This window comes from Osmia bicornis, chromosome 2, assembly GCF_907164935.1.
Source record: "Osmia bicornis bicornis chromosome 2, iOsmBic2.1, whole genome shotgun sequence".
Taxonomy (NCBI): domain Eukaryota; kingdom Metazoa; phylum Arthropoda; class Insecta; order Hymenoptera; family Megachilidae; genus Osmia; species Osmia bicornis.
The window spans coordinates 7,211,740-7,237,442 of record NC_060217.1 but is presented as its reverse complement, the minus strand read 5'-3'; the positions used below and the strand labels follow the sequence as shown (position 1 = coordinate 7,237,442).

At 33.5% G+C, this 25,703-nt stretch overlaps 1 protein-coding gene across 1 annotated transcript in view; it reads left to right on the top strand.

The window, feature by feature from the left end:
* Nucleotides 1-25,703, top strand: part of LOC114876116 (limbic system-associated membrane protein-like) — a 139,823-nt gene that overhangs the window by 98,833 nt on the left and 15,287 nt on the right. Inside the window, exon 3 of the mRNA XM_029187201.2 lies at nt 8,880-9,087. Within this exon, the coding sequence (XP_029043034.1) occupies nt 8,880-9,087 (208 nt within the window). The remainder of the gene's footprint in view (nt 1-8,879; nt 9,088-25,703) is intronic.

The window sequence follows — 25,703 nt, the reverse complement described above, 5'->3', positions numbered from 1 at the left end:
TAAATTGAAACTCATAAAAAAATGATTACATAAATGAGTTTAATTTTCTTCTACTTTATATTTGCTTTTAAACTCCACGTGCAGGGCTAATAATGTATTGTGTGTACGTTCCTTAAGAAAATGTGAGGAAAATTTTCAAGCGAAGTTACTTAGATAGAAAAATTCTAAACAATATTTCTACAGTTCTCTATAAATTATGTACATTAAATAGAATGGTAAAATTACATTTATTTTTATGGGGGATAATTTGATAAATAATATTTGAAATATTTAGAAATATAAGATACTAAATTTAAAAAAAATTTTACGTAGAAATTAAAGTGTTAAAAGCACTCGGAATTAGTTAATTTTTTCATTATTCCTCAAACGGCAATCCAAGATAAATATATTTAAAATTAAACTAAAAATGAATTTTAAATTAGATGAAGTAGCGAGTAAAATTGTTTTCATTTTCATCCTTGTCTTATTAATCGACAAACGAATCCACGCTCGATATGTAATTAGTTTTGCTACATTCTCAGTTTCTTTATGATTTCGTTATCGATTCGTATAATGCAAGCATGCATTCAGATCACGGATCAGTACATCAACTCTGTTTGATCTTCATCCTTTTGTGCATAACTGGAACGAGAAGAGGTAAAGGAACCTTTGACTCAGTGCTTGTTGAAGAGGTAAAGGATGAGTGGTGAAGAGGATTACCAGCGCCACACTTGTATGACATTTCGTACTGACATTTCGGGAGATTCCCCTGAGATTGTACCTAATGCTCTCCCATCCGTAGATTACTTTGAAGACCATAATTAACTTAACATCCTCGTCATTATGACAGGTTACTGTACTTTGCATATTATTCGATTCTGTTAATTGCACAGTAAACAGTTAATTGTAGTAATATTAATTTAATATATCTCTAAATCTGAATTTCTTTAATCGTTCTATTTAAACAATTACAGTTAACAATTTTCAGACTCACCATTAACTATTGAATGATAGAGAGTATCGAGAATTTAGCTATTCGGAGAATACTTTCAGAGAATCTTTTTTTAGTGAAATTTAATTTCGATGGATTGTTTTTCGTCGAATTGTTTCGACGAATTATGATTCGGTGAACTTTTCATATATCGTACTACATTTTATTTCAATATTTGTCCTTAGAACCATTTAACAAGTAGTAATTGACTTAGAATATTTATTCCTAATCTATTTCATTTTATTTATCCTAAGACAATTTCTTCGATCTTTCAAAACACCAAAGAATTATTAAAAATAAATTATATTATTTAAAAGACTATAAAAGATACTATTCAAGTTACAAGGAAGAGCTATGAAAAATTATACAGGATTATTAAAGGCCTTGAAGGAAAAACGATAAAAATTTATAGAACGTTTTCTTAAAAGGGAAGTGGACATTTTGATTCCGAAGTTAACCTATGACCCAGCTTTAACATGTTAAGCTAGTCAACTGAAACGATACCGACCTGAGAAGTTAGTTCTACTCGGGATTAGGTTCGAGGTCTCGGAATGTGTTTATGCGAGTGGACAGTTAGTTTTGTGTTAACTTTACGTAACTCATTACCAACTAGGCGAGCTACGCCGATCCCAGCGTTAAATTCCGTTCATTTTTTTTTTCGTTTTCAAACCATATTCAACACTTAACACTCTGTGAATACTTTTCCACAACGAGTGTAGGTTTTTAATTACCAAAACAACAAATATTCTTCTTTAACGACTATTATGTTATAGTTTTACGTAACAAGAATAATAAGATTGAATTTATTTGAAAAAAATCAAACAGCATTGGGACAAGAAATTCATAGCAGTTTGAATTATACGTGCATTAAAGTAACATACATTTTAGTAAAATGGTTTCAAAGTTTCAAGGCAGTTTCGAAGTCGAGGAAATATCAATTCATAAATAACGAAATGGATAATAGTACATTTTCTGAAACATGACATCGACATTTCTGATAAAGAGCCAGGAAAGTGGTTCACTTCGTGTTTTACTGGTGCTTTTATTCTGCAATATTTTAGGTACACAGGGACGAAGTAAGTACACATTATATGTATAAAACTGTAACAGCTTCCGATATCATATGAAAGATATACTTAAAAAGAAAAAACAAAACCCAAAAATATATTAGATCGTTGCGCATATGTTAAAGAAAATTCAGTCTTTTAACTCCCAAAAAATGGTTTCATAAAATTTATTTCATATTCTAAATATTTTCAAAGGTAATTTTTAGTTGCTAAATTAATTCTTTCATAAAAATGAATAGTAACTAACTTTAATTAATTTAGATACTGAAAATAATATGTCCCGACTTTAACAAAATCATTTTTTTTTTCTTCTCAATGTTATCATACTTCTTCGACTTCTTCATTCCATCCTTAGTCTCGCCCTAATGGAATTACTACATTCAAGTTAATTCGATTAAAGAGAATTCTAAGGTAACTTTATATCCGCGTAAATGAATTCGCAACTAGATGAATTAAAAGCAGAAAATTTCAGTTTCCAGGGTCCATGAGAAAAAATTTAATCATTTTTTTTTTTTTGCTCGCCTCGCGTTTGAAAATATAACACAGCAATTCAAGGCATTTACCTGTTGTTAATGAAGTTACAGGAAAGTTTCAAAGTGGCTTGATACAGTTATCGAACAACTTAAGAGCGGTTCCAGTAAACGTGTATCGACCCTGAAAACTTGCGAGCAAAATGGTTTGGGGGTGACGTGACGGTGGTTAGGGTTTTGTGAACTTTATTCCAATGCAGACGGAATGAAGTGAAACGTCTACCAGTTTGATGAAAGCTTCGATTCACAATTCGTTTCTGCCACTCAAACTGCTGTTTCAATGTTTAAGACATTTCAACCGTTAACCGTCGAACCAATTTTCTTGCGTGCCTTAACTCATTTTATACCATGAATCCCGTTCCAATTAACAGACTTTGAAAAGAAAAACAAATGTACTTATAAACTCTATAATTGGCTCTTCAAAAGAAATATATATTTCTTTTTGTAGATTATAATTATGATTAAGGGAAGCAATCAAATTAAAATTTGACACTAAATGAATTTAGATTAACTGGTTGGTATTAAACGAAAAATTTACATGTTTAGTTTCATGATATTACTGTAGTTGTTTAATGTTGGTGGAAAGATTCATACAATGAACTTACAAAACAAACATTATAAGTAAGTTACATAAATCTGTTTATTCAGATACTTTAATTTAATCCTCGGACAGCGGACCATAAAGAGAGCCACAATTTTAATGTAATTTTGTATTCCATATTACCATTATTTTTTAAATTTTATACTGTTACTTTAAATATTATACATTTAACTTTAAATTAATGTTTTTGTATATATTTTGCAAATTTTGATCACGATTGACCCTGGCTCCACTGTTCAAGGGTTAAGTATTATGTTGTTGCATATTAAATGTTGAATTTCAAGAAATGTCAAATTTTCTCGATTTCGACTAATTGTAATTTTTCAAAAAGACAAAAACACGTAATTTAATACATTAATTATTCTATAATAGCTTCTCAAAAAATTCAAATTGTTTGGTCCAACGTAAAAAGGAGTGTATGGACACTTTTCCAGCTCACTGTATTACCAATGTAAGGCTGGTCTTAATATATACTTTATGTATTTTATTTTCTTATATCTAAACTCTGAATTTCGTTTAAAGGGGTTGGGAGTTATACAACTTATTAATAGCATCCACTGTATACACAAACTACAGAGGGCTACACGAAACGTACGACACCGCAGAGCTATAAAACTCGTATTTACCTTTCAGAACTGTGGTTGTTGACAGCTGCGTGCATATACAGTCGCGAAAATATTAATCTTACGATCCTAGTCCAATTTCAGCCAAGAAGCAATCTAATCACGAAAGTTGCGGAATTTAAAGCCCTGTTTCTTTTGTAAATAGAACTCGCTTTCATTTTCTGTTAATATTGGTTGACTCAGCATCCAAGTGACCTGTCAAGAAATTCAGTTGATGATAAAGATGGTCTTTGAAACAAAGAAATAAATGGACAAAAGTTATAGCTTTACCTTCTTTAGAAGATTAAATCTATAGATATTTTTGCAAAATAGTTGTAATATACGAAATATTGAATTTTCAATCAAGGAATATAAATTTTTCAATATTATAATAAAAATATTAATTTCATAATATTCCTGATAAAGTTACTTGATTTTGTACTTAGAGTTAAATAAAAATTTATTTCAATTTAATAGTTTTGAGTAAGGAAATATTTACAAAGTTTTTCCAGTGGTTTTAGCAAAGATTGAACAATTTCACGCATGCTCATCGGTTTAAATTCACGCATATCTGGTACGTCAAATCACATTTTAGATAATATCTAAGTTATGAACTAGTATACCGAAGTTTCAAATTTGTCTTAAAGCTGTTACGTGCGTTACAAAAGTTTCGAAACTTGGCGCTCGTCTATGGAGCAAACACGAATACAAATATGTTCATAAGTATCGAAGCTCGATGCATAAACGTCACTAAATCACCGTAAATTATTGAATGATATCAATTTCCCCCTCGTACGTATGGAATTATCGAATGATATGAATCTCTTATTAAGCAATATTAAATTTTCCGTTCAAGTTCATTATATTTCAGTATTGCTCTCCAAATTCAGAAACTTTAGATATTTATTCTTCTGAATTTGAATATTATTCGCAGTATCGATTGACCCAAATCTTCCCAAGAAAGATATTTTAAAAAGAGATTGTATTACAAAATACATGCTTTATTTTTCCAACACTTCGCACAGAATACATAAATTAAAATTTATTTTCATCAGAGTTATTAAGAGTTTTATTCCAGTACTATCTCAGTGAATAGCTGATATATTGACATAACGTAATGACGGTGAAGAGCTTTGTACACAACATTATTTAACTTTGTTCGACGTAACGTAAATAAATGTACATATTCGTAAAATATGTTTGTTCATCGGATGAAGTGCTTTTTCTATATTCTTTCTCGATTTATGGAATATAGATACATGTTATATTTTATAATTCAAAGTGAGTAGGATAAAGATAAATATAATCAATATGATGTACTTACAATTCTGTAAATTTTATATGTTTCTGATTTTTATAAATAAGTAAATGACCAGATTCTACTCAAAGTGAGTGTGTTTGATACAAGTGATAAGCGAAACTTTTGCATCGATAAGCCGTTAAGAATATTGCAGACAAAACTTTCTGGCACGGTTAGCGCATCAGAGAAAATTACGCTGCATTAATTAGCAGATAGACGCGTCGATTCAAATACGTCGGCTAAAACTCGGCGCGAAAGATCTCTGATTAACCGCTTGAAGCTTATGTTCGGTCTAATTTATCTGAAAGGTGACGTCGCGAGAACGCGAGTTGACGGAAAGTATACAGATCCGGGACAAGTGGAACTAGCGGTGGACTCTCGGATGCAGATATCAAGACCGGTGTCTGTAAATCTGCCAGGTACCGGTGTGAAACGGTGGGCGGTTGGATTAGGAGGCAGACTGGTCGAGGACTGGTCGACCACCTAGTCGGAAACGCGGCATGAACTATTGCATTTGATATCCACACCGATGAATGGAAACGGTGAAGCCATATCCACGGTTAGCGCCATCCCTGGCCACGATGTACGCGAATGTACGTATAATGCCCCGTCCGTGCTTCCGCCAAGTATGATAACCAAGTATTTACGGCTTCTCCTGTGAATTCCTGTAATTTACGGAGATACCTCTACGCAAACCGTGTGCTCCCTTGCGTCGACGTTGTTTTTAACGCTAGACCCTTCGTCCCTTAATACGTTAAATATCTTGATGGTCATCGGTAAACGATACAGTACCGGCTAATCTTTCTTCTATTGAATTTATTTAATTATTAGCGCATACCATTTATCTGAATCATTTCTTTCTAGTATTTTAGAATAGGTGTACCTATGCCTTGAGGTAAACGTGGAATTTATTACTCAAAGAAACACGGAACTGTGTCAGAGAAAATGGTCGATTCTGGAAATTAAAAGAAGTGTTATAAGTGAACTGAGGATTACTTAACTTTGCAATTTTTGTTCATATTTTATTACTTATATACTCTTTTTGAAGGATATAATTTGATCCCATTTTTGCAGTGAATCTTACAGCAATTTCATCGATTTTTGTAAGTTAAAAGTCACTTCTTTAATCCTTGAACTAAAATTAAATGTATAATTTTTTTAATGAAAGGGTTTCGTATATTGGAAGAGTGTGAAATTTAAAAAATGTTAATAATATGAAATACGAAATTGAATTAAAATTGTGGTTCTCTTCATGGTCCGCCGTATTAATTACTTCAGATGCTAGATAAGAATCTAAACTGCATATGTTATTTGAAAATTTCACTAAATGAGTATTTTAAAAAATTATATAATGCTCTGAACATTAACAAGGAAAAGTTGTGCACACCTATCTTACATATTATCCTCTTCAGGTTCAACTCTTGTCTTGCAGTAGGTCAGGACGTATCACCTTCCATATTTATCCACTGCTTGTTGCGACAAACATTACAGTGCAATATCCATTTTTCACCCCCTGTAATAATTCTGCCAAGAAACGGCTGAAATTTCTACCGAGACAACATGAATGCGGCGATGGTTCCTTTGTACGTGATTCTTTTTTTCCACTCAAATCATGTCACATCCATTTTTCTAATATTCTGTTCAACTCCGAAGTGAAATTTGCCAGAAAATTGTCCGTACATTCGATACGGATTTGATTTAGTAATAACCTTTCAATGTTCCTTACGTTTTAACCCAATATCACGAAGCAATCAATATTTAGACGATACTGTATAATCAAATTAATGCACTACAACTGGTTCAAAAGATAGATATAGATGAAAGATCGAGAATTTCTAGTATGCGGTTTTATGCTTCAATACTTAATATAACTAATTAACAAGTTATAGATTGTTGGACAAGTAGTTAATGTTTGTGGGAGGTTGTACCAAGTTCGAGATTGTTGTAAAACTAACTTTTCATTGCATAGGAGTCGAACATGGAAACTTCGCCTTGTCGCTGAAACATACGATGATGAATTTTGGAAATTTCATAGGCCCTTTAGAAGAGAAACAAGTATTTTCTAATTGCTTAAACAAATAAATTGAAATCAACTTGAGTTATTTTTCCCAAAATAGCAATTTTTTGATTCTTTGATTTATGAATTATTATATGAAAATTACTGTATATTACTATGTGAGAAATAATTTTTATGAATCATCATCAATCTATAGTGCAAAGTGTTTGCAAGTAGTTGGCCTTCGTTGCAGTCGAATCTGTTAAAGGAAAATCACCATTTCGATACGAAAAGTCAGAATTCGTGGTTCCATAAATTACAGTCCATAACATATCCATTGATAAATGTTTACCCAGTGAAATGGCAATTCCATTATCCTTAGCCTTTGAGAGTAGATGCACGCGGTACGAATGAAAATATTGCCGGGACCGGTAGCAGTAGCAAAGCGCGTGTGCATATAAGCGTGGAAAATACGTGATCACATGCTGGTAACCGCGGTACAAAGCAGAACGGAGAATGCAGATGCGTGCGAATGATTCAACGTTGGCAGACGGTACAACCTCAATGCGGTCCCCTGGGTGAATAGTTTTCGGTACTTTCAGACTTTTTCACAAAAACGGATCACATTTTCTTAACGGCCTGATCTACAGCAAACGAACGCAGGCCACGCTTTTGTGCCAAGGAACGTCGGCTTTTCGTGTTTCCATCGCCCTTAAACATCCTCCACAAATTTTTTATCTTTTTTCTCCCGCCGACTGGCACCAAACTACTGCCAGTTGGGTGAATGTTTACGCTGCTTGTTCTTCGTTCCCGCTCTCTTTTCCAGGGGTGAAACAGTTAAAGCAAGTTACCGGTGTAACGAAAGTTCTTTCGACAGGAGCACCGTTGGCTCGGTTGCTGGGAAAAATTCTTTATACCGTATGCAGGGGGTTTTGAAATAGATCGGTACCGGGAGAATTGAGTATTGTTTATAATAAAAAGAACGGAGCAAATTTTTAGTCGGGCTTGGTTTTAAAATTTAATTTTGGTTCAAAATTGGATACTAGATTTATGAGGTATTCAGGTTGAATCTTGGGTGACTAAAAAAAAACAATTTTTAACTGTAAAAATATTGAAATTTTATTTTACTTTTTTAAAAAGGTACTACTTACAATGATAAAAGCAATTCTTAACTTAAAAATGAATACTTTTTATACTAAGTACGTTTTTTCGTGTCTTTTTTTAAATTTTGTTTTATTTAACGTGTATTTTAAATAACGGTGATTTGTTCACCATCTTGCGTTATTTTATTATTGTTTAAACTATTATAGATTTTGAATTATTGGTAGCAAATGTTACGTAAGAACTTCGTCCTATCTACGATAGCTTTAATTTTAGATGAAAGTATGAGCGCTTTACGGTGTACATTTTTCGTCATCGTGACTTGTTCAAATGCATCAAATATTTGCCATTTTCTTCAGTTCTTCAGTAACTGAAATTGTAATTCAATTGCAGGAGATGCACTTATACAACGATGCTTTTATTTGCACAGCTTCATCCATAAAGTTATTTTCTCGATGATCCATGATATTGTGATGAAGTTGATGTTACATGGGACAAATTTCATTTTTTCTAAAATGATTACAATTATATAAATTATTAAGTTTTAAAAATCTCAGTTCAACAGATATTTGAATCATTTATTGTTAGTAACTGCTTTTCATAAATTTTTATAAGTACATTTTTTAAAAAATGTAATATTGGAAAGAATGCACCTGATGTTCGTGCCGAGATGATCTGGTGTATCATAACAATAACTTTGAATTCTTTACAGGTTGCTTGGCTACGGGTGGATACTCAAACCATACTGACGATAGCCACTCACGTAATCACGAAGAACCATCGGATAGCTGTTTCTCATAGCGATCATCGTACATGGTTTCTCCACATACGAGAAGTAAGAGAATCTGACAGGGGATGGTACATGTGTCAGATTAATACGGATCCAATGAAAAGTCAAATCGGTTATCTGGAAGTTGTCGGTAAGTAAGCTTAACATCATTTTGGTTTCGTTGCTTTTCCAAGTAATCTGACAGAATTTTATAAATTTTTACCTAACGCTCTCCAGAAAAAGTATTTTCAAGTGTAATTCGGCGAAATTTAGAGATGGATTTTTTTCATTTATTTCGTGAAATTTTTGAATTTTATTAGTTTTGACGAAATTTTCAGATGAATGATTTTTATCTCATTCTTGTCAGAATAAAAGATTGGAAGCATCGGAAGCCACTGTATCATGCATGGAAAACTATTTACAAGTTAAAACTAATGTTTTCGTATAGGAAATATCGTAGCCTCGAATCCAGTTAAGTTAATCGAGTATAGTCGCAAAGATCAAGCTTGAACAGTTTAAACGAACGTAAAGCCACGCGAAAGGCCTTTCGCGTCTACTTAATTTGCAAAGCATTAACCTTATTATTATGGAGCAATATAGTCGGGTTTGCGAGAACGCCATATAGAGGGTTGCACGCGAGCAATCTTTACAGCCCTTCTCGGAAATGAAACCTCGTGTGTGCCTTTTCAACGAATGCACCCTTCTTCTCTTTCGTTCTTTCAATTCTTTTAGTCCTCGCGCTGATATTCTTTCTCGTCTACTTTATTTTCGGTGGACGAATACTTTAAATTGACTTCCATTTTGCGATCGATTCAATTCAAACCATTCAAAACAACACGATTCTATTTTCTGACGCCATATGGATTATTCATATAACATTTAAAAGAGCAGCTTCAAAGGATGTGTAGACTTTTTCATGACTTTTTCCTTTTTAAAGCAAACTTTGTTGTTTTTGAAAATGTTGATTGGATTTGTACTATTTTGGAATTCATAGCTTCAGGTATTTCGACAGCTGCAGGAAAGCTGACTGTGGAAAACACAGAAGTTGAGTAAAAAATGCAAACACTTGTTGCAAATACACGCTTCTGTTATAAACACGTTGAATGCAAATAAAAACAACCGTATCTGTTATAACTAAAGCAACCGGAAATACTGATTTTAAATACTTTGTATCATTTTAAATGTTTTGCTGGATGCGGTATTGATCTTGAGAAAAATCCTTTCACTCTAACTTAATCATGTATTTTGCAAATATTTTTTTTATTAATAAATATAAGATCAAAAAATCAAATCGATTTGGTGGCATTAAAATCAATCAATTGTGCTGATCAGAAGAGTTATTGAAAGAGGAAAAAGATATTTAAAAATTCCTATGTTTCCATTACTCTGTCCACCCTCTGTGTATGATGTATTGGCTATGGAAAATTGCACGAAGAATGTTTTATGAGTGAAACGCTTGTTTTATAGGCGAAGTCATAAAAGTGTTCTGCCCTGTGTTGATTACACATTTGTTGTTCATTCTATGGGCATGTTTTACAGCAATCCATAATGCAAGGGATGCGATAATTATCGTAAAGGAGCTATATAAAATATATTTATAAATGAGATGATGTGTTAAAATGTTTTCAACCTGAAGGTTTATTTAAAAAATAAACGAATGTATTTGGTATTCTTAAGAAGAACTAAATATCCTGTGATACAGCAAATAAAATATAATATTTCATTCATAAGAATAATAATTTTTATAAGAAATATTTCCGTCTATTGTATGTAAGGTTGACGGGACACCCTGTAAGTACATACACTTGAACTTTAAAGGTTACCATGATCACGCTCGATTTCGCGAAAAACATTCAAGTGCAATTCACTAGAGTCAATTTGCATAGGATGTTCTGAACAAACTGCTTTTCGTTTCATTAACAAACATTGATTCATCGTATTCGTTGGAGAGAAAATCACTCGGATTTCTCCACTTTGGTAGAACATTGGTGGTGTTACTGGCTTTCAAAATGTTTGCCATCCAAATATTCTGAATGAAGTTTGTTTAATTCATCCGCATCCCTGTACTTAAATAATTTCTTATATTTATAGTACATTATATAATATCAAAGTTTGTTCTTACATTTTGGTTCCTGGTCCTATGATATTAATATTAGTTGGTCGTGGTGTCTTATTTGAAAGTTAATTTCTTCTCATAGAAATTTGTTCATCTATTAATTCTTTTAATTTGTTATTGAGGCGTAATATACGAATTTTACTCTCTTCATTTTGCATTAAAAATATTTTTAAAATGTTCAATTATTTCCATGAAAGTTTCAGTTTCAAATTAATGTAGCCCAAGTACTATTCTGCAGTACTTTTATGTCATAAAATCATATCAGACTGTCTGTATTTCAAAATTGGCCATTATTTATGCAGCAACTTGATACTCCCGTTGTCTAAGAGTATAATAAATAATTATATTGAAGTATCCCTCAAATCTACTTCATAGCAAAGAGGATAGCTTTCATCATATTTTTCTCAAGTACCTTCTCATTTCTTGTTTTATTACAGAATGGTACTTTTAGCCTGCACACTGACTCGATATAAGGTTCGTTGGCCACGTTTGTTGTATACTTTACGAGCTTCCGACTCGGTTTCCGGTATTCGTACGGAAATCAAATTGGTATTCTCGAGATGCAGGAGTTCCGTGCATTCTATCTGCAGCAATATAATCTTCTGAGTTCCGTCCGTGTAACGGTGGTCATCGTCTTTTTCTCCTTCCGTCTGGATGTTACTTTCTTTCGGGCACGTAGTAAGTTCCAAAAATTCCTGTTCTACTGTTTTATTATTGGCATATCATGCAAAAATTTAAATATTAACGAAACACTTGTAGTATAATAAATATTTGAAGATACAATAAGACATAAAGTGGAGCGGGGTAAATTCGCAAACGGGGCATGATAATATGAGCGAAATTTTCCTAGCTAATGTGTAGTAATTTATTCAAAATTAATATAAGCCATTCCGATATAGATGTCGCGCAAGAGTGAACGTGTTTTCGCCATACCCCCTTTTATATTTCAGCAAAACGTGCTTGTTTGTTTAAAAATTGATAACTATAAAACTAAACAAAAGCATTTTATAGCAGGCTTGTTAATAATTCTGCTGTTACGCTATTGAATATGAAACAAGTGCAGGGTAGTTGACAATTTGAACAATTTCCTATCAAAATGAAAATTTGCAAAGAAAATTAGGGTCCTAGCAGATTGAAAAAACACACGTTTAAATTCCAACTTTACAAAAACCAGTCTGCACTTGCTCTGTTTCACCTTACAGAATTGATTAAAATGGGTTCCTCTAGGAAAAGCGATGATATAGGGAAAGCAGAAGTTCTCAAAATCTTAATTTTGACGATATTAATATTAAGCTGGAAAGTGCGAAGAATAAAGTAAATAAATAATTCAAATTTTCTCGCGTAAATTTTTATACACAAGTGGTGAAGAGTATATGTGTATGAAGTCCCCTTCCTTACATCGTCACTTCTCCCCGGACTATGTGTTGAGTAGGGTGGAAGTCGCGGGGTGGAAGTCCGTAGCAGGAAGAGTCTATAAAAAGGGCGGGAATCCGTGAAACTGGGAACTTGAGAACTGAGGAACCTCGACATCACCATTTTTCCCACAGAAGCCTATCATGCTCAGTACGGTACATATATTGGGATTAGATTAAAAGCTTTTGCACTTTGTCAATTAACCACTTTTAGAACTTCATTTTCCTCTTGAAATCATAATGAATTAGAATAAAATTTCTCAAGAAATGTACTTCTAGTGTTGAAGTTGATACATTTAAAAAGAAAATTATTCAAACAATCAAGGTGTAATTTTCCCAGCAATTAAACTTAACATTTCTACTCTTCAAAAAAAAACTTCTTTCAGATACTTAACCGCTTCTTTGTGACTAAACAGCTCGTTAAAATTTCCTTCGCGTAACTCTTCGCTGAAATTTTACACATGAGAGTTAAAATGATCCGAAGTTACTTGAATTCCTCGCTCTTGTAACCCACTTGGCGAGGAAGTTCGCAACTTTTCGCTGCATGCTTTGCAAGTCCATTCTCGTTTCGTCAGTATCTTTATCTCAGCGTTAAAAAATCTGCAAAAGCAGCATGGCTGGTCTGATTTTATTGCAAGATACGTTATACTATACCGTTTATGCATTCTACTTTTCTCTTCATGCAGAATATCATTTAGTATAGCGTTATGATAGGATTAAATATTCATCCTTTTAAATAATAGGGGATCGTTATTAAAAATTCAATTAAATCATTTCTTTTGTAATTAATTTTATTAATAAATATATAATTAAACATTTAAAAGAGGAAAATTAAAAACAATTATTCGCTACACTTTTATGATACGACATTCACATTATTTTTAAATTAAGCTATAATTTCTTTTTTCTACATTTTCTTTAATTAATATTTCATTTTTATCAATGTGATGTTGTATCTGTAGTGATGTTATTAAATTTAATAAATATTGAAAGAAATCCAAGCAGAGGGCTTCAAGCTATGTTGAAATAAGCTCATTGTCAGACGAAAATATTGTTTTGTACAAATTTAAATTATTAGGATATGTTTCAAACCAGCTGCAGATCTCATTACACCAGCTTACGATCGGAACGCTCCAATTAACGGTTGTAAACAAACGGGGTTGCAGGAAAATTCTTCTCTTACCAGGTGGCAAACACTTGATGCCGTTGTTATTCATTACGTGGCTCGAGGAAAGTTAAGCCTCCGCGTTAACCACTTCTTCTCATCCTTCGAGTTGTTAAAGCCCGGCCTCTTCTAACGCTACTTTCACCCGGGGCCATCTCTTCCACATTGCCACTCAGCGCCATTACTTTTCCTCTAATATCTCGAAATGCGTGCAATCTGGAACACTACTCGAGCAACCGAGAAAACCCTCCGATTCTCTCTGCACTTTGGTTCAAGTAATCAGAACCGAGAAGGGCCCTCGGATTACCGCTTTAAACGTGCAAATATCACGCTTCGTCAACGATCGTCACGTCGTAAATTCACCGTAAACTCTATCTCCGAGACTTCTTTGCACGTTGAAGAGTGCCAGAATCTTTCCTGAATCTTAGCTGTTCCTTAGACAAGAATCTATATCCTCTGCTCTTCTTCAATACCTCTAAATAAAATATAAATTTCATTATATCGCATTTCTTTGGCGATTGCGATTAACTCTTTAAGGCAGAGAATTTTAAAATAAAAAAAAGGTACGCGTTGCACAAACACCTAAATTAGTGGGATACGATGTAAACCTCTGAGCTGCGGGTAATTTTAATTTTTCGAGGTGATGATTAAAAAAGTAGGACACTTTTAAATCCACCATGCTGTAAAGAGTTAACCCTTTTTGATCATTTCCTGCTGAATGATTTTTCAGGACAACATGATTATTTTTTTTTTTTTTTAATTTCATATTAAGAATTTTATTCTCGAAAATGAAGAATTTTCACAGCTTCCACGACACAGAAGTGTACCAATGTTTAAAAGTTATGGTTAAATCGAATCCGTACGAAAAATGCGAACGGTATGCCGATAAATTCAGTTCATCAGCTGATACCGTGTTTTAGTATTGAAGGAATATTGGAAAAGCTGGTAGTGCACAGTTCGAGTGAAAAGAATTGCATCGACCGAACAACCATCGCCACTTCCTTGTTACCCAGGCAGAAATTTCAGACTTCTCTCGACAGAATTGTTACGGGAGATGAGAAGTGCATATTGCACTGTAGTGACTCGCCCAAAAGCCAATGGATAAATATTGGAAATGCACTGAAATGCAGTGGTTGAATCCAAAGAAGATCATATTATATTAGTTTGATGTATTATTCATCAAATAAAGGACTTTGAACGTAGAAAGGTTTATGATCTGTATACATAAGAATATTGTACAATGGTATTCATGGGATATCAATTTAAAGTTTAAAATTTTATAAAAGTTTCTGCACAATTACAACTCTATATTTTCCATCGGCAAATACTTAATTTTCTAATGGAAATTTCTTTTTACTTATTAAATAATTATCATTGTCATATGATTAATTAATCCTTATAAACAATAAGAGTTTAGAAACTTGATTTCACTCAGCAAGATGTAACAAATACTGCTTTATAATCATTGAATACCGCAGTGAAAATGAATATGTGTAGTACTTCGCGTTATAATTGCAATTATTCAAAGTACGATCGTTTCATTTTTCAGTTGATAGTGTTCATTTGATACTTTGCGAAATGTTGCTTAATATTTTAAACAAATTTCTTCCTCTCAGTTATTCGATTGTTATTAAAGTAGTGATAGTTAATGGAGATCGATACCAAAGCTTGATATAATTTAATAATTGAAAAAAGAATTTTTTTTTTCAAAAAAGATAGAGTAAGGAAGAATAACAATAGAAACGTTAGAAATGGGGATTAGACTAATTGTAAGTGAAGTTCAAAGAAGGGAGAGTTAGACGTTGGAAGCCGTACAAACAAAATAGTACAAATCATCATATTGAACTAGGTTGACGTCCTTTTTAGATGTGCCTAATGTGTGATGACTCAAATTATTTCTGTGGCAATTAAAAAATCTGTAACAGTGATTGTAAAAAAATTCAACGTTTTATATCTATAATTTTGCATAGGACCTATTTTGCAAGAATATATTTCTGCAACGTAGTTATCGAGGCCCTGCTGTTTATCTCAAAATTTCCGGTTCAGCCTGCAGCGGTATAACGTATTTAGTGTTCTATACAAGAGACATTGAAACCCGTGCTTTATGTACCAAACAGGTAAATATAGTGGAAACCATGCGTCCTGTTCAACGTATTGCTGCGAATCGAGTAATTTCGATTGACCTACTGCATTGTCCTACGGATTGAGTGTAGCTCACAAAAGCGATCTATATTTTTCTTTTTATCTTTTCCAATCTCTGTGTTTCGTCGTTGATACTGCACTGTAGTGCAAAAAGCTACTACTTTAGTGTTCGCTTAATTTTTCGAAAAAATTACCTGAAGCCTTTCAAGTTCAATAATAATCAATAAAATTTTTTGCTAATACACGAGACATGTATTGTGTCAATTTTAAGTTACAAACTTAACGAAATGACCCGCGAATCGACATATTATTTTCTCCAAATTCGATACTGGTTTCCGGTGTTGAACTCCCCGCTGTTCCGTCCACGTCACGTTACAAAGGCATTTTCAGTTTCTCTTGTCGTTTCTTCTTTTTCATTTATCCTTATTTTCGTTTTTCCTCCAAGCCTTCGCGAGGGTTCCTTAGCAGATAACAAGATAGCAACGGACCGTAACGAAAAATATCTTCCACCGGAGAAAATTGTCCAGAACTCGTCACGGAAAACACAGGAGGCGATGCTTGAGAGCAAAGAGCGAAAGAAAAACCCGGAAACATAGAGAAGGGTCGAAAGGAAGGAAAGAAAAGAGAGAGAAAACAGCTCTTGTTATCCTCCGACAGCGTCGAAATGTACGTATCACCAAATACATAACAAAGCGATCTACGTCCTTGTTTCTTTCCCTCCTTTCTCCCCGTAACAAGTGTCAGATTTCTCGTTCTGTATGTCTGGTTAGCAGGGTGACCGGGTAACCGCTGATTGTACAATCATAGGTGAAATACGCGCCATAATGTAGAAAAGTATAAAGTAGCGGAAGCGTAATTGATTTGTTAATAATACAGGAAATTTCAAAACTAATGTATAGTGCAGAGATGGAAAGAATATTAGCGGGATGGCACAGGGGCAAAGGGAGCATTTCACATGCTCGTACTTACCATCTCGCTTTGTCGCGAAGTCCCATTTTTCTTCTTTGTCAGGCGGCGCGATTAATGTGTGATCGCATCGGCCAATAGCGCGCGATAATCTAGAATGCATGTGCGTGAGGCGTGACGTACCGACTCTGACCAATCGTACCCGCATTGCTTTTCCTAATGTTCTTTCCGTCTCTCGACTCCATGTTCGTCCGCGCGAAGATGGCATGCGATATAGGAGAGAGGTAACGGGGGATCTTCGTTTGCTCCGCCTGACCCCACTCCTAATGTTCAGCTTAATCCCCACCCATAGGTTCCGGAGTCTATGCGACTGCTTTGAAGTCATCGTCACCGCATCGCTCTGTTCCAGTCACACTTGACCGATTCATTTGTTTTCTTCGTCAAGCGAGTCGACCAATTACGGAAATACTTGTGATGCGAAGTAGGGTTATCGGGTAGTGGGGCATAGATCCCGACAAGTTTTAGCCATACCATCGTCTCACGGACGAATAGTACAGTGCAGTGCTGCTACTGCATTATGAAATTAGGTTACGGCAAGTTTGGGTGTTTCTGTTTTTAGGTTATTAGATATGGTAAAAATGCATATGTTCTATGATGTGAAAAATATAAATTAATTGTTTTGTCAATACTGTAGGGTAGTTTAAAAAAGAATTATGCGTCTATCATATAAGAAGTATCTAAAGCTTCTTTCTATTAAATTAATACTGTAAACATACTGCATATTCCGACGAGCTAATAAAGCAGCCTACATTTCCTCCTTCTGGAAGGTAGCCAAACTGATTCTCATCATAAAATCGAATAAACCTAGTACAGCTTCAAATAGTCATAAACCTATCAACCTACTGAGCTTCTTTGGTAAAACATGTGGGTAGACCAATATCATAATACTTTTTTTTTATTTGTATTAATTTTGAGCCTATCAGTACAGTCTTTATTATTAATTTTACAAATATATTAATTAAGATTGTATACATGAAATTACAAAAATTTTTAATTATTTCAAGCACTGTTAAGTTTAATAGCTGTTTAAACAAGTTTGTTCAGCTTCATCAGAGAAAGCAGACTCGATACGCCGAGAAGGAAATGCTAAACATCTTGAATTATTCACGAATTCGAAGCAACTTCGAGCGTGCTAATTAACCGACAGCCTGTTGTCACGTAAGGTTTCTCCTTAAGCGGGAAATTAAACGTCAAAACAAACATCATGTGTATACTTGCACAGTCAAGCGATCAATTGATGATGCAAACCCTTTGACTTACGTTAATAAAATCTTTAATTAAACAGTAACGACCGGTTTTCCTTAATTAACTTGGCGACACCTGTAATGAATGTTTAATGGGAATTGGTTTCGCTCGATTAATACAAATCAATACGAACAAATGACGTTATTGGAATATATCAAACTTATGGTTACCATTTCATCGGTATTCTAAGTAAATCTATTTTTATTAATGACGTTAATTATTCTTATTATCGTTACCCAAAATCTACTGAAAATTAGGTAGTATCATTGTGTGTTATACCCGTATCGATGATTGCAATCTTGCAAGATTACAGACAATGCTTCATTTACTGATGCACCTCTCAATTATAATATCCTGAAAATATGATTCATTTGTGCATGGCGTGCGCCTGCATGATTGTTCAACGAATCAAATTAGTTCTGTATCATTGCAGAATTTGCAGATGCCATTCTTTGATATATCACAAACATATTCCATTATAAACCTACCATCAGTTCTATTCATACGTTCAACGACAATTTATGACAATTGCTTGTTTGATGGTTGTATAACATTTTTTTCTTGTTGCATAGTCAAATAAAATAAAAAAATATATTTGATTCTATTCCGAATATCAGCATGAAAAACGGCACGAATTTATGGGACGACCTGGTTTTTTTTTTTAACAGCGAGCAATTTGTTGTCGATCGAAAACCAAAGTATCCCCTTAAATGTAACCGGTGTTCCAAAACTTTTGATCGATGTTGTACAACAAACGGACGTTAAACGTTACATCCGATAAATACAAATCAGATGAGTATCCAATCAGGTTTCGTTCAGTCGTTGAAAAGTATTGAAACCCGGGAAGTTCACATGGGAAGCTCTTTTATCGTGTGTCGCAAAGCAAATTGGATTTATAAATAAAGCCTTCCCATTTATTTCCGCGAGCAAAAGCCTCGATGCTTGCGCATCGACACGGCAAATAAATGATTAAAATGTAACCATTACTGTGCAAATGTAATATTTTCGAATTACTCGTGTGTCTCGGTGTGAACACACGGTATTCGGGAAAGCAGATGCGGCAGTTTATCGCGATTAACACGTATCATGCCGGCACGCGAACGCCTAATGACCTACACACTTCTCTTCGTCGATTAACGCGATTTTATTTACCGGCATCGCTTTTCGTGTCTTTACCAATATAGAATTTACAGCGTCAATAAAAAAATTTTAAATCACGATAAATCGTGTTTATGTCAAATTTGAATAATCATAATTATTTGGTAATTTCATTACTTTTTAGATTGTACATCTTTTGAGATAAAAAGCGAATATTATGCTTCATATCAGGGGCATCATGTTAATGGTGAAAATTCAGATGTAGGTAATTCAATTAAAATGTCAAAATGGGAATTTTGCTTTTTACATTTAAAAGGTTTGGTGCTTTGGAAAGCACTTTTCTCGTAAATGATGCAAATCTGTTGAGCCAAAGAACATTACTGTATTATTTCCGGTTTAATGTCTTCATTATCTTTCTTTTAAAGAGCATTCTTTACTCTTGAAGCTCAGATATAGTAGTAAATTTTTCATTTATTCTAATGTAGAGGAAAAATAATAGTGTTCATATTTGGTAAACGTTTTAAAAATACATTATTTTTATTTAAAAAACTCGAATTCTTTTGATTTTACATCATTGAATCTTTTTGCTTTAATTATAACAGTCTAGCAATAGAAACATTTTAACTTATTAGAAAAAGAAAAATTTTCCATCTTGATATATTAAAAAAATGTGCTGAATAGAAAATCAATTTTCGCTCATCAAACGATGCAATTCGCTCTTAAACATATTTTCATAACTTTGTATTCAAGGAGAAATTTCGTTATTCATAAATTTTCTTAATTCAGATTAAGAATATGATTTGCACAGTATCTAGAAATTGTACACCATGGCAAAACAATTTGCGTTTTTTTATTTCGAATACGTTCCTTTCCATATTCTAATCGACGATCCGTTAATATAAACGAATAAATCAATAAATGTTCGTTTAAACGTCCCGAGAAACCAAAAGCAGCTGAAACGCTCTTTGCTCCGCGCAACGAATTTAAGCTTATGAATATTCAGGTTGGATATAGAATTACAAGTGCCATGGCAACAAAGTTCTGATTAAAACCTGCAACATTTCCGTTTGAGGCGCATCGTTCAAGTAAAAATTTTCGTTCAGTTTTCGAGTAATTATTCCGTAGTTTTGGATTGCTTTATAAAAGGAAAGTTTAAACGGAAACAAATGAAATGACTTCAACACCGTATTAACACATTGTTCGCTGGCTATTTTATAGAAAAGTTAACGAGTGCCGCCAACTATTTTCATAATTGAATGAAAAGTGTTCAATTATAAACAGGAATTTCAATAAATTTATTGGTACATAATCGTAAACAATTATTTACGATATATTTTTTCAAGCTTAAAGACTATATATTTTTTATCCGACTTCGAAAAAGGAGGAGATTACTCAATTCGATCAGTATATATACTTTTTTTTTTAATATAAAAAATAATTCCAATATTACTTTTGTACAAAGAATTTCTTTCTTTAACCCTTGAACAGCGGAGCCTGGGTCAATCGTGATCGAAACTTTCAATACAAGGAAATTAACCTAAAGTTAAATGTATGATTTTTTAAGGAAATAGTTTCATATATTGGAAAAATAATTTTGAAAGTAACAGTGTAAAATTTAGAAAATGAAAATATTACAAAATTGTGGCTTTCTTCATGGTCCGCCATCCGAGGGTTAATGTAGTACATTTCGTGTAACTGTTATTTGCATCACACCAAACGGATATTGAATGCTTCAGATTTTTCTTACTAGCAAAATTGTCCACAAAATATACGACCGAACTTCTTCTGTCACTTCTGCAATCTTCTTGCGGGGAATACGCAGTTCTCGGGAAGCATCAAACTTGTAAGCTACATATTTTATCTGTGATAAAGTGCTCTGTTCTTATATTCCACTCCAATAAAGTTTAGCTCTACCGAGAACGTGTTTCTCTTTTTCCCACGATTGCAGGCGATTTCCGCCCTGGAACACATCCTGGTATTAAAAGAATACATTTCTGGATTTTGAGTTAAACCGATGTTTCCCATTTTTAACAATTTTACTACCGAACACTTTGGGACGTGAAAATGAAAATGAAAATGAAAATGAAAATGAAAATGAAAATGGAAATGAAAAATGAATTTCAAATTAATGACAAGTTTAAATCCTATGAAAAATATATAAATTTTGCAACGTTAAGATTTCAGTGATTCGTTTGAAAGAAATTTAACTCTTTATTGGCGCACAGTCTGCAATATCGTTTGCACGGGATAACGAATCTTTTATTTTCGTACGTTCCGTGTCCAAGTCACGATCAGCGAAAGAGTTTCGAACGGACATTCGATTTACGCATCAAAATTAAGCCACGCTTCGCTTGCACCGTTCGTCCGGTATTTTTTTTAACTCTGATTTTTAACTCCTGACCGATTCACAATCAGCATGAGACGTCAGTGTGATCGGTAGGAAGAACGTATCACGAGGCACGGGTGCTAGATAACGTTGGAAAGGGGCGAATTCCGGTGAGCGTGGAAGGGTGGAAGCACCGGGACAGGATAAACGAGGCAGATTCAGATTGATGCAGGATGCAAGAAGTTACTTTCCAATGAACTGCTACTGCAGCTAGAAAATAAGATAATGGCCAGAGAAAAAGTCATTCGTTTAACGATTATAAATTGATCCGGAATGCGAAATCTAACGACACAAAAGTCATTCATTTTTACTGAAACTGAATTATTAACGTTGACCATCACAGTGAAAATATAGACAGATGCAGTGAGACACGTGAAAATTTTAATTAGCAGAAATATCAATTAGTTAATATTCTAATTTAAGCTTTCAATTTTTTATCTAGTAAAATTGGATAATACATAATACAATTATTTTTTCTGAAATAATTTTGAAAACGAGACTTACAATGAATTTACTGTTTCAATACAATATGGTTAGTGAAACGAAACACTTACTTTGTACCTTCAGTTTTTATTTTCAACTCTCAACTATTCTTTCTTTCCATTCGCCCTCCCGTTATACTGTTACATTCACTTGCTCTTTCTTTCACCCAACCTGAAACGTACATTTTTCTTTTTTAAAGTCAAGGGACCATGTTTTTTCTTTCGATCATCGTTCCGGGTCACACGATTCTGGTTATTCGATTCCAAACACTGTATATTCGTATCCTACCCTCTCAAGTTTCCCCGCATTCTTCAGTAGTATCGCTTACACGAATCAAAATATCCTTTGCATCTGAACTTTACTACTTCTCACATGAGTTTTTTGAACATATCCTGAAATTGGATGAATAGAACCAGGACAAATTTCTGATACCAATACAATTAAACTTTGTACCTTTTTTTTAACAACTTGATTGCCAAACTGAAACTGTTGAAAATTTCGTTAGGGAATTATTTTATTTTGAACAAATTTTATTTATTTTAGTGTTCTAGTAAACTAATCTTTCAAGCTTCACAAAAAATCTGGAACAGTTTGATTCAATTTTAAGAAAGTTATTTTGTTTTAATGGTGTGCAAATACTTTATGGACTCGCTGTATGTCGGTTAAATGAAATACATTTAACGTATGCATTATGCAAAATGTGCAAAATAAAAAATGCATCATCAGTGTACATGAATGATGTAATAAACTTCTATTCAACTCAAATATCTCTATATTTTTTCTATAAAAATGTGCACTTGCATAAACGTCCTTAAATAATAAACTGTCTTACTTGATTGGAAATAATGTTATTTCTATTTTAATACACGTAGAAATTGTTTGCTCTTTAATTTAATTGAAAGTATCATAAGCGATACATAGATCTGTATTTCAATGCATCATTATTAATTACGAACATTATCAAACCTTCCGATGCATAGGTGTTTAGTTTGCACTTGAAAGCTTCCACGGAATAACGTTTTGTAATATACTTATTAGTTACAGTTAATTAATTATAATCAAGTAATATCAAATTTAATTAACAAAGCAATATTAATATTAATAATGGTACAGCTATTATTTGCACCACTTTGTGTGATTTTAACTCATCTTTCATACAAAGAAACATAATAATATGATCTACTATAATATGACGATACATAACATCATATGAAACTTGAACCAACATATTTTTAAACCAATCTTTCAATCTCTTATACCAGCAATAGCAGCGGAAATACCGTATGCTACGGATGAAGCAACGTTTTAACAGGATTGAAATTCGAAGCACACGGCGAAATCAGTTCAGAAGTGGTTGCGTTTACAACCGTTTAAGATGTTAGATTGGCCTGCAGAGAATCCGGATCTAAACTGAATAGAGCATTTGCGGGTCCACTTGAACAAAACGCTTGCATTATCATGCCACCAACATTCATCGACGATTTGTGAAGCAGAATGCAAGGAGAATGGGAAAAAGATTAATCCTAACTATTATCAAAGTTTAGTAGAATGCCTATGAACAAACCAAAAGCTTCTAACCGAAAGCTCTAATAATTTTATGAAATTTGATAAATTTGAAAGACAAATTTTAATTTTGAATTTCGTAATCTTTGAAAATTTAATGTAATGCGGAGAATTTCTTTTACAAGGTATAAATATTACTTTCTTAACACCCCGTATAAGTGTGAGAGCATCGAAGACTGACCGGGTGGCTTTGACCCGCCAATTCAGCATCACCCATACGGCCACTCAACCGCAAATCGAGTTCCGGCCATAGGGCGGAATAAAATCGACCCCAGACCCCTGATGTAACCCTTCTCCAACTGCTCTCTGGCTGTACTACTGGTAACCGCGCTACCTTCGGGCCGATTCGCATGTAGGCGAATCCAGTAAGACATTACTCGCGAGGGACACGTTTATTCGACGCTCGGGGAGAGAAAGGAAAGTAGTGAGGTGAACAGGGGAGAAAGTCAGGTTGGCTTTAATGGACATGGTCGAATGGAAAGGTCTGATCCGTGGAATATATCCAGTTGCCAGATTATATACCTGTGGTTTCACTTCGACCGGATTCAACGCGAAAGAATATTTCTCTGACATGATTCAGTGGCCTACATAACGCTACATTTGTTACGTTCATATAATATCAGGCTAACTGTGCAGTTCAATGGATTTATTGAGATTCATTTAGAGATTTCTGTAAGTAGAGAATATTTACGAATAACGAATAATAAATACACAGAGTAAAGTGCTTATAGATACATTTAATATATTTTCCAAAAAAGTATTTCAAAAAAAATTCATATTTCAAAAAAATTATTCTATATTTTCTATATTTAGCTATATGAAGTTAGTTTAATAGCAATATAAGTGGATATATGATACCACTTTTTAACTTCAAACCTCAATATCTTAAAATGATATTTTCACACATTCGTGACTTTTGTATTGAACCGATTGAACTAGACTGTAGTGTTTGAAGTGTTCCCATTATTTCGTTCAACCCTTGTATATTGTAGAAATATGCTGTGTAGGAATTTTTTGAGAGAAATTTTCAGATATGACTAATTTTTAACATTCTCTTTATGGCGATGTAGATTTCTTTATATAAACTATCTGTATATCATAGATTTCGCTTTTGCTATTACCTGTACAACAAGAGCAAGCGTGTATAGCATTGTGTACGATATAGGACAATTTATGGGTGAACAGATACATTTACACATCCTCGACGGTGTTGAGTGTAACTTGGGGACGTTATTGTTGCGTTAAGTGTTACGACAACCGGCGAAACTTGCTTAGTAAACGGAACGCGAATGAGAGCGAGATGGATTTATTGCTTAGAAATGCGGGAACGCGCTCGTATATACACGTGAACACGAATTTCCGACTAGAGAATGATGGAGATTGATTGTCTCGTTTATCATTAGTTTCATTTAGGCTTCGGTAAAAAAGATCTTCAACGCAGAATAACACAGTCAAATAATTAATCTCTTTTTATAACTTATTTTAATTCTTTTAATCCATATTCGGATAGATGGTTTTCTCAGATTATTTTTTCTTTTTTTACATGAATACCATTTTAATTGAATTTGCTTCCTCAGTCACTCAAAGCGTTTTAAATAAATTTCTCAATACATCATTCTGGAATTCGACAGGTATCAAATCTTATATGGAGATTAATAATTACCTAAGAGTTCTGCAAATAATCTGTGATGTTTAATGATAAATAATGACAAAACTGACTTGCCCTATAAATTATACTTTACATTGTAATCAAACTTTCATAATGGACTAAAATATCTAGAAGTTTCAGTTTTTAATAAACCAGTTAATTGATAAGAAGAGCCATTTATTTTGGTTCATTTCTTTCTCAACTTTCAAATACGACATGATGGTTTTATTTAGTTAAAACAAAGTAAAACTTCTTTTAAAATAATTTTTTCGTTCGTTAATTTTCTTGTTTCCCTATTTTTATTGAAATAATGGTAAAATTCTATACGTAAGAAACGAAGTGTGGAAATACGGATCTCGCGAGCCGACACACATGACCTAAAGTGACGTTGAACGGTACGAGGTCAACGTGATGTTGACTCGAAGAAATAAATACGAAGGAGAAACCCATTTCTCTTGTACCCATGTGACGTCTACTCTTCTGAATCCCGCCATATTGCCATATCAATTTTTAATGGAATAAATATAAATGTTCACTGCGATA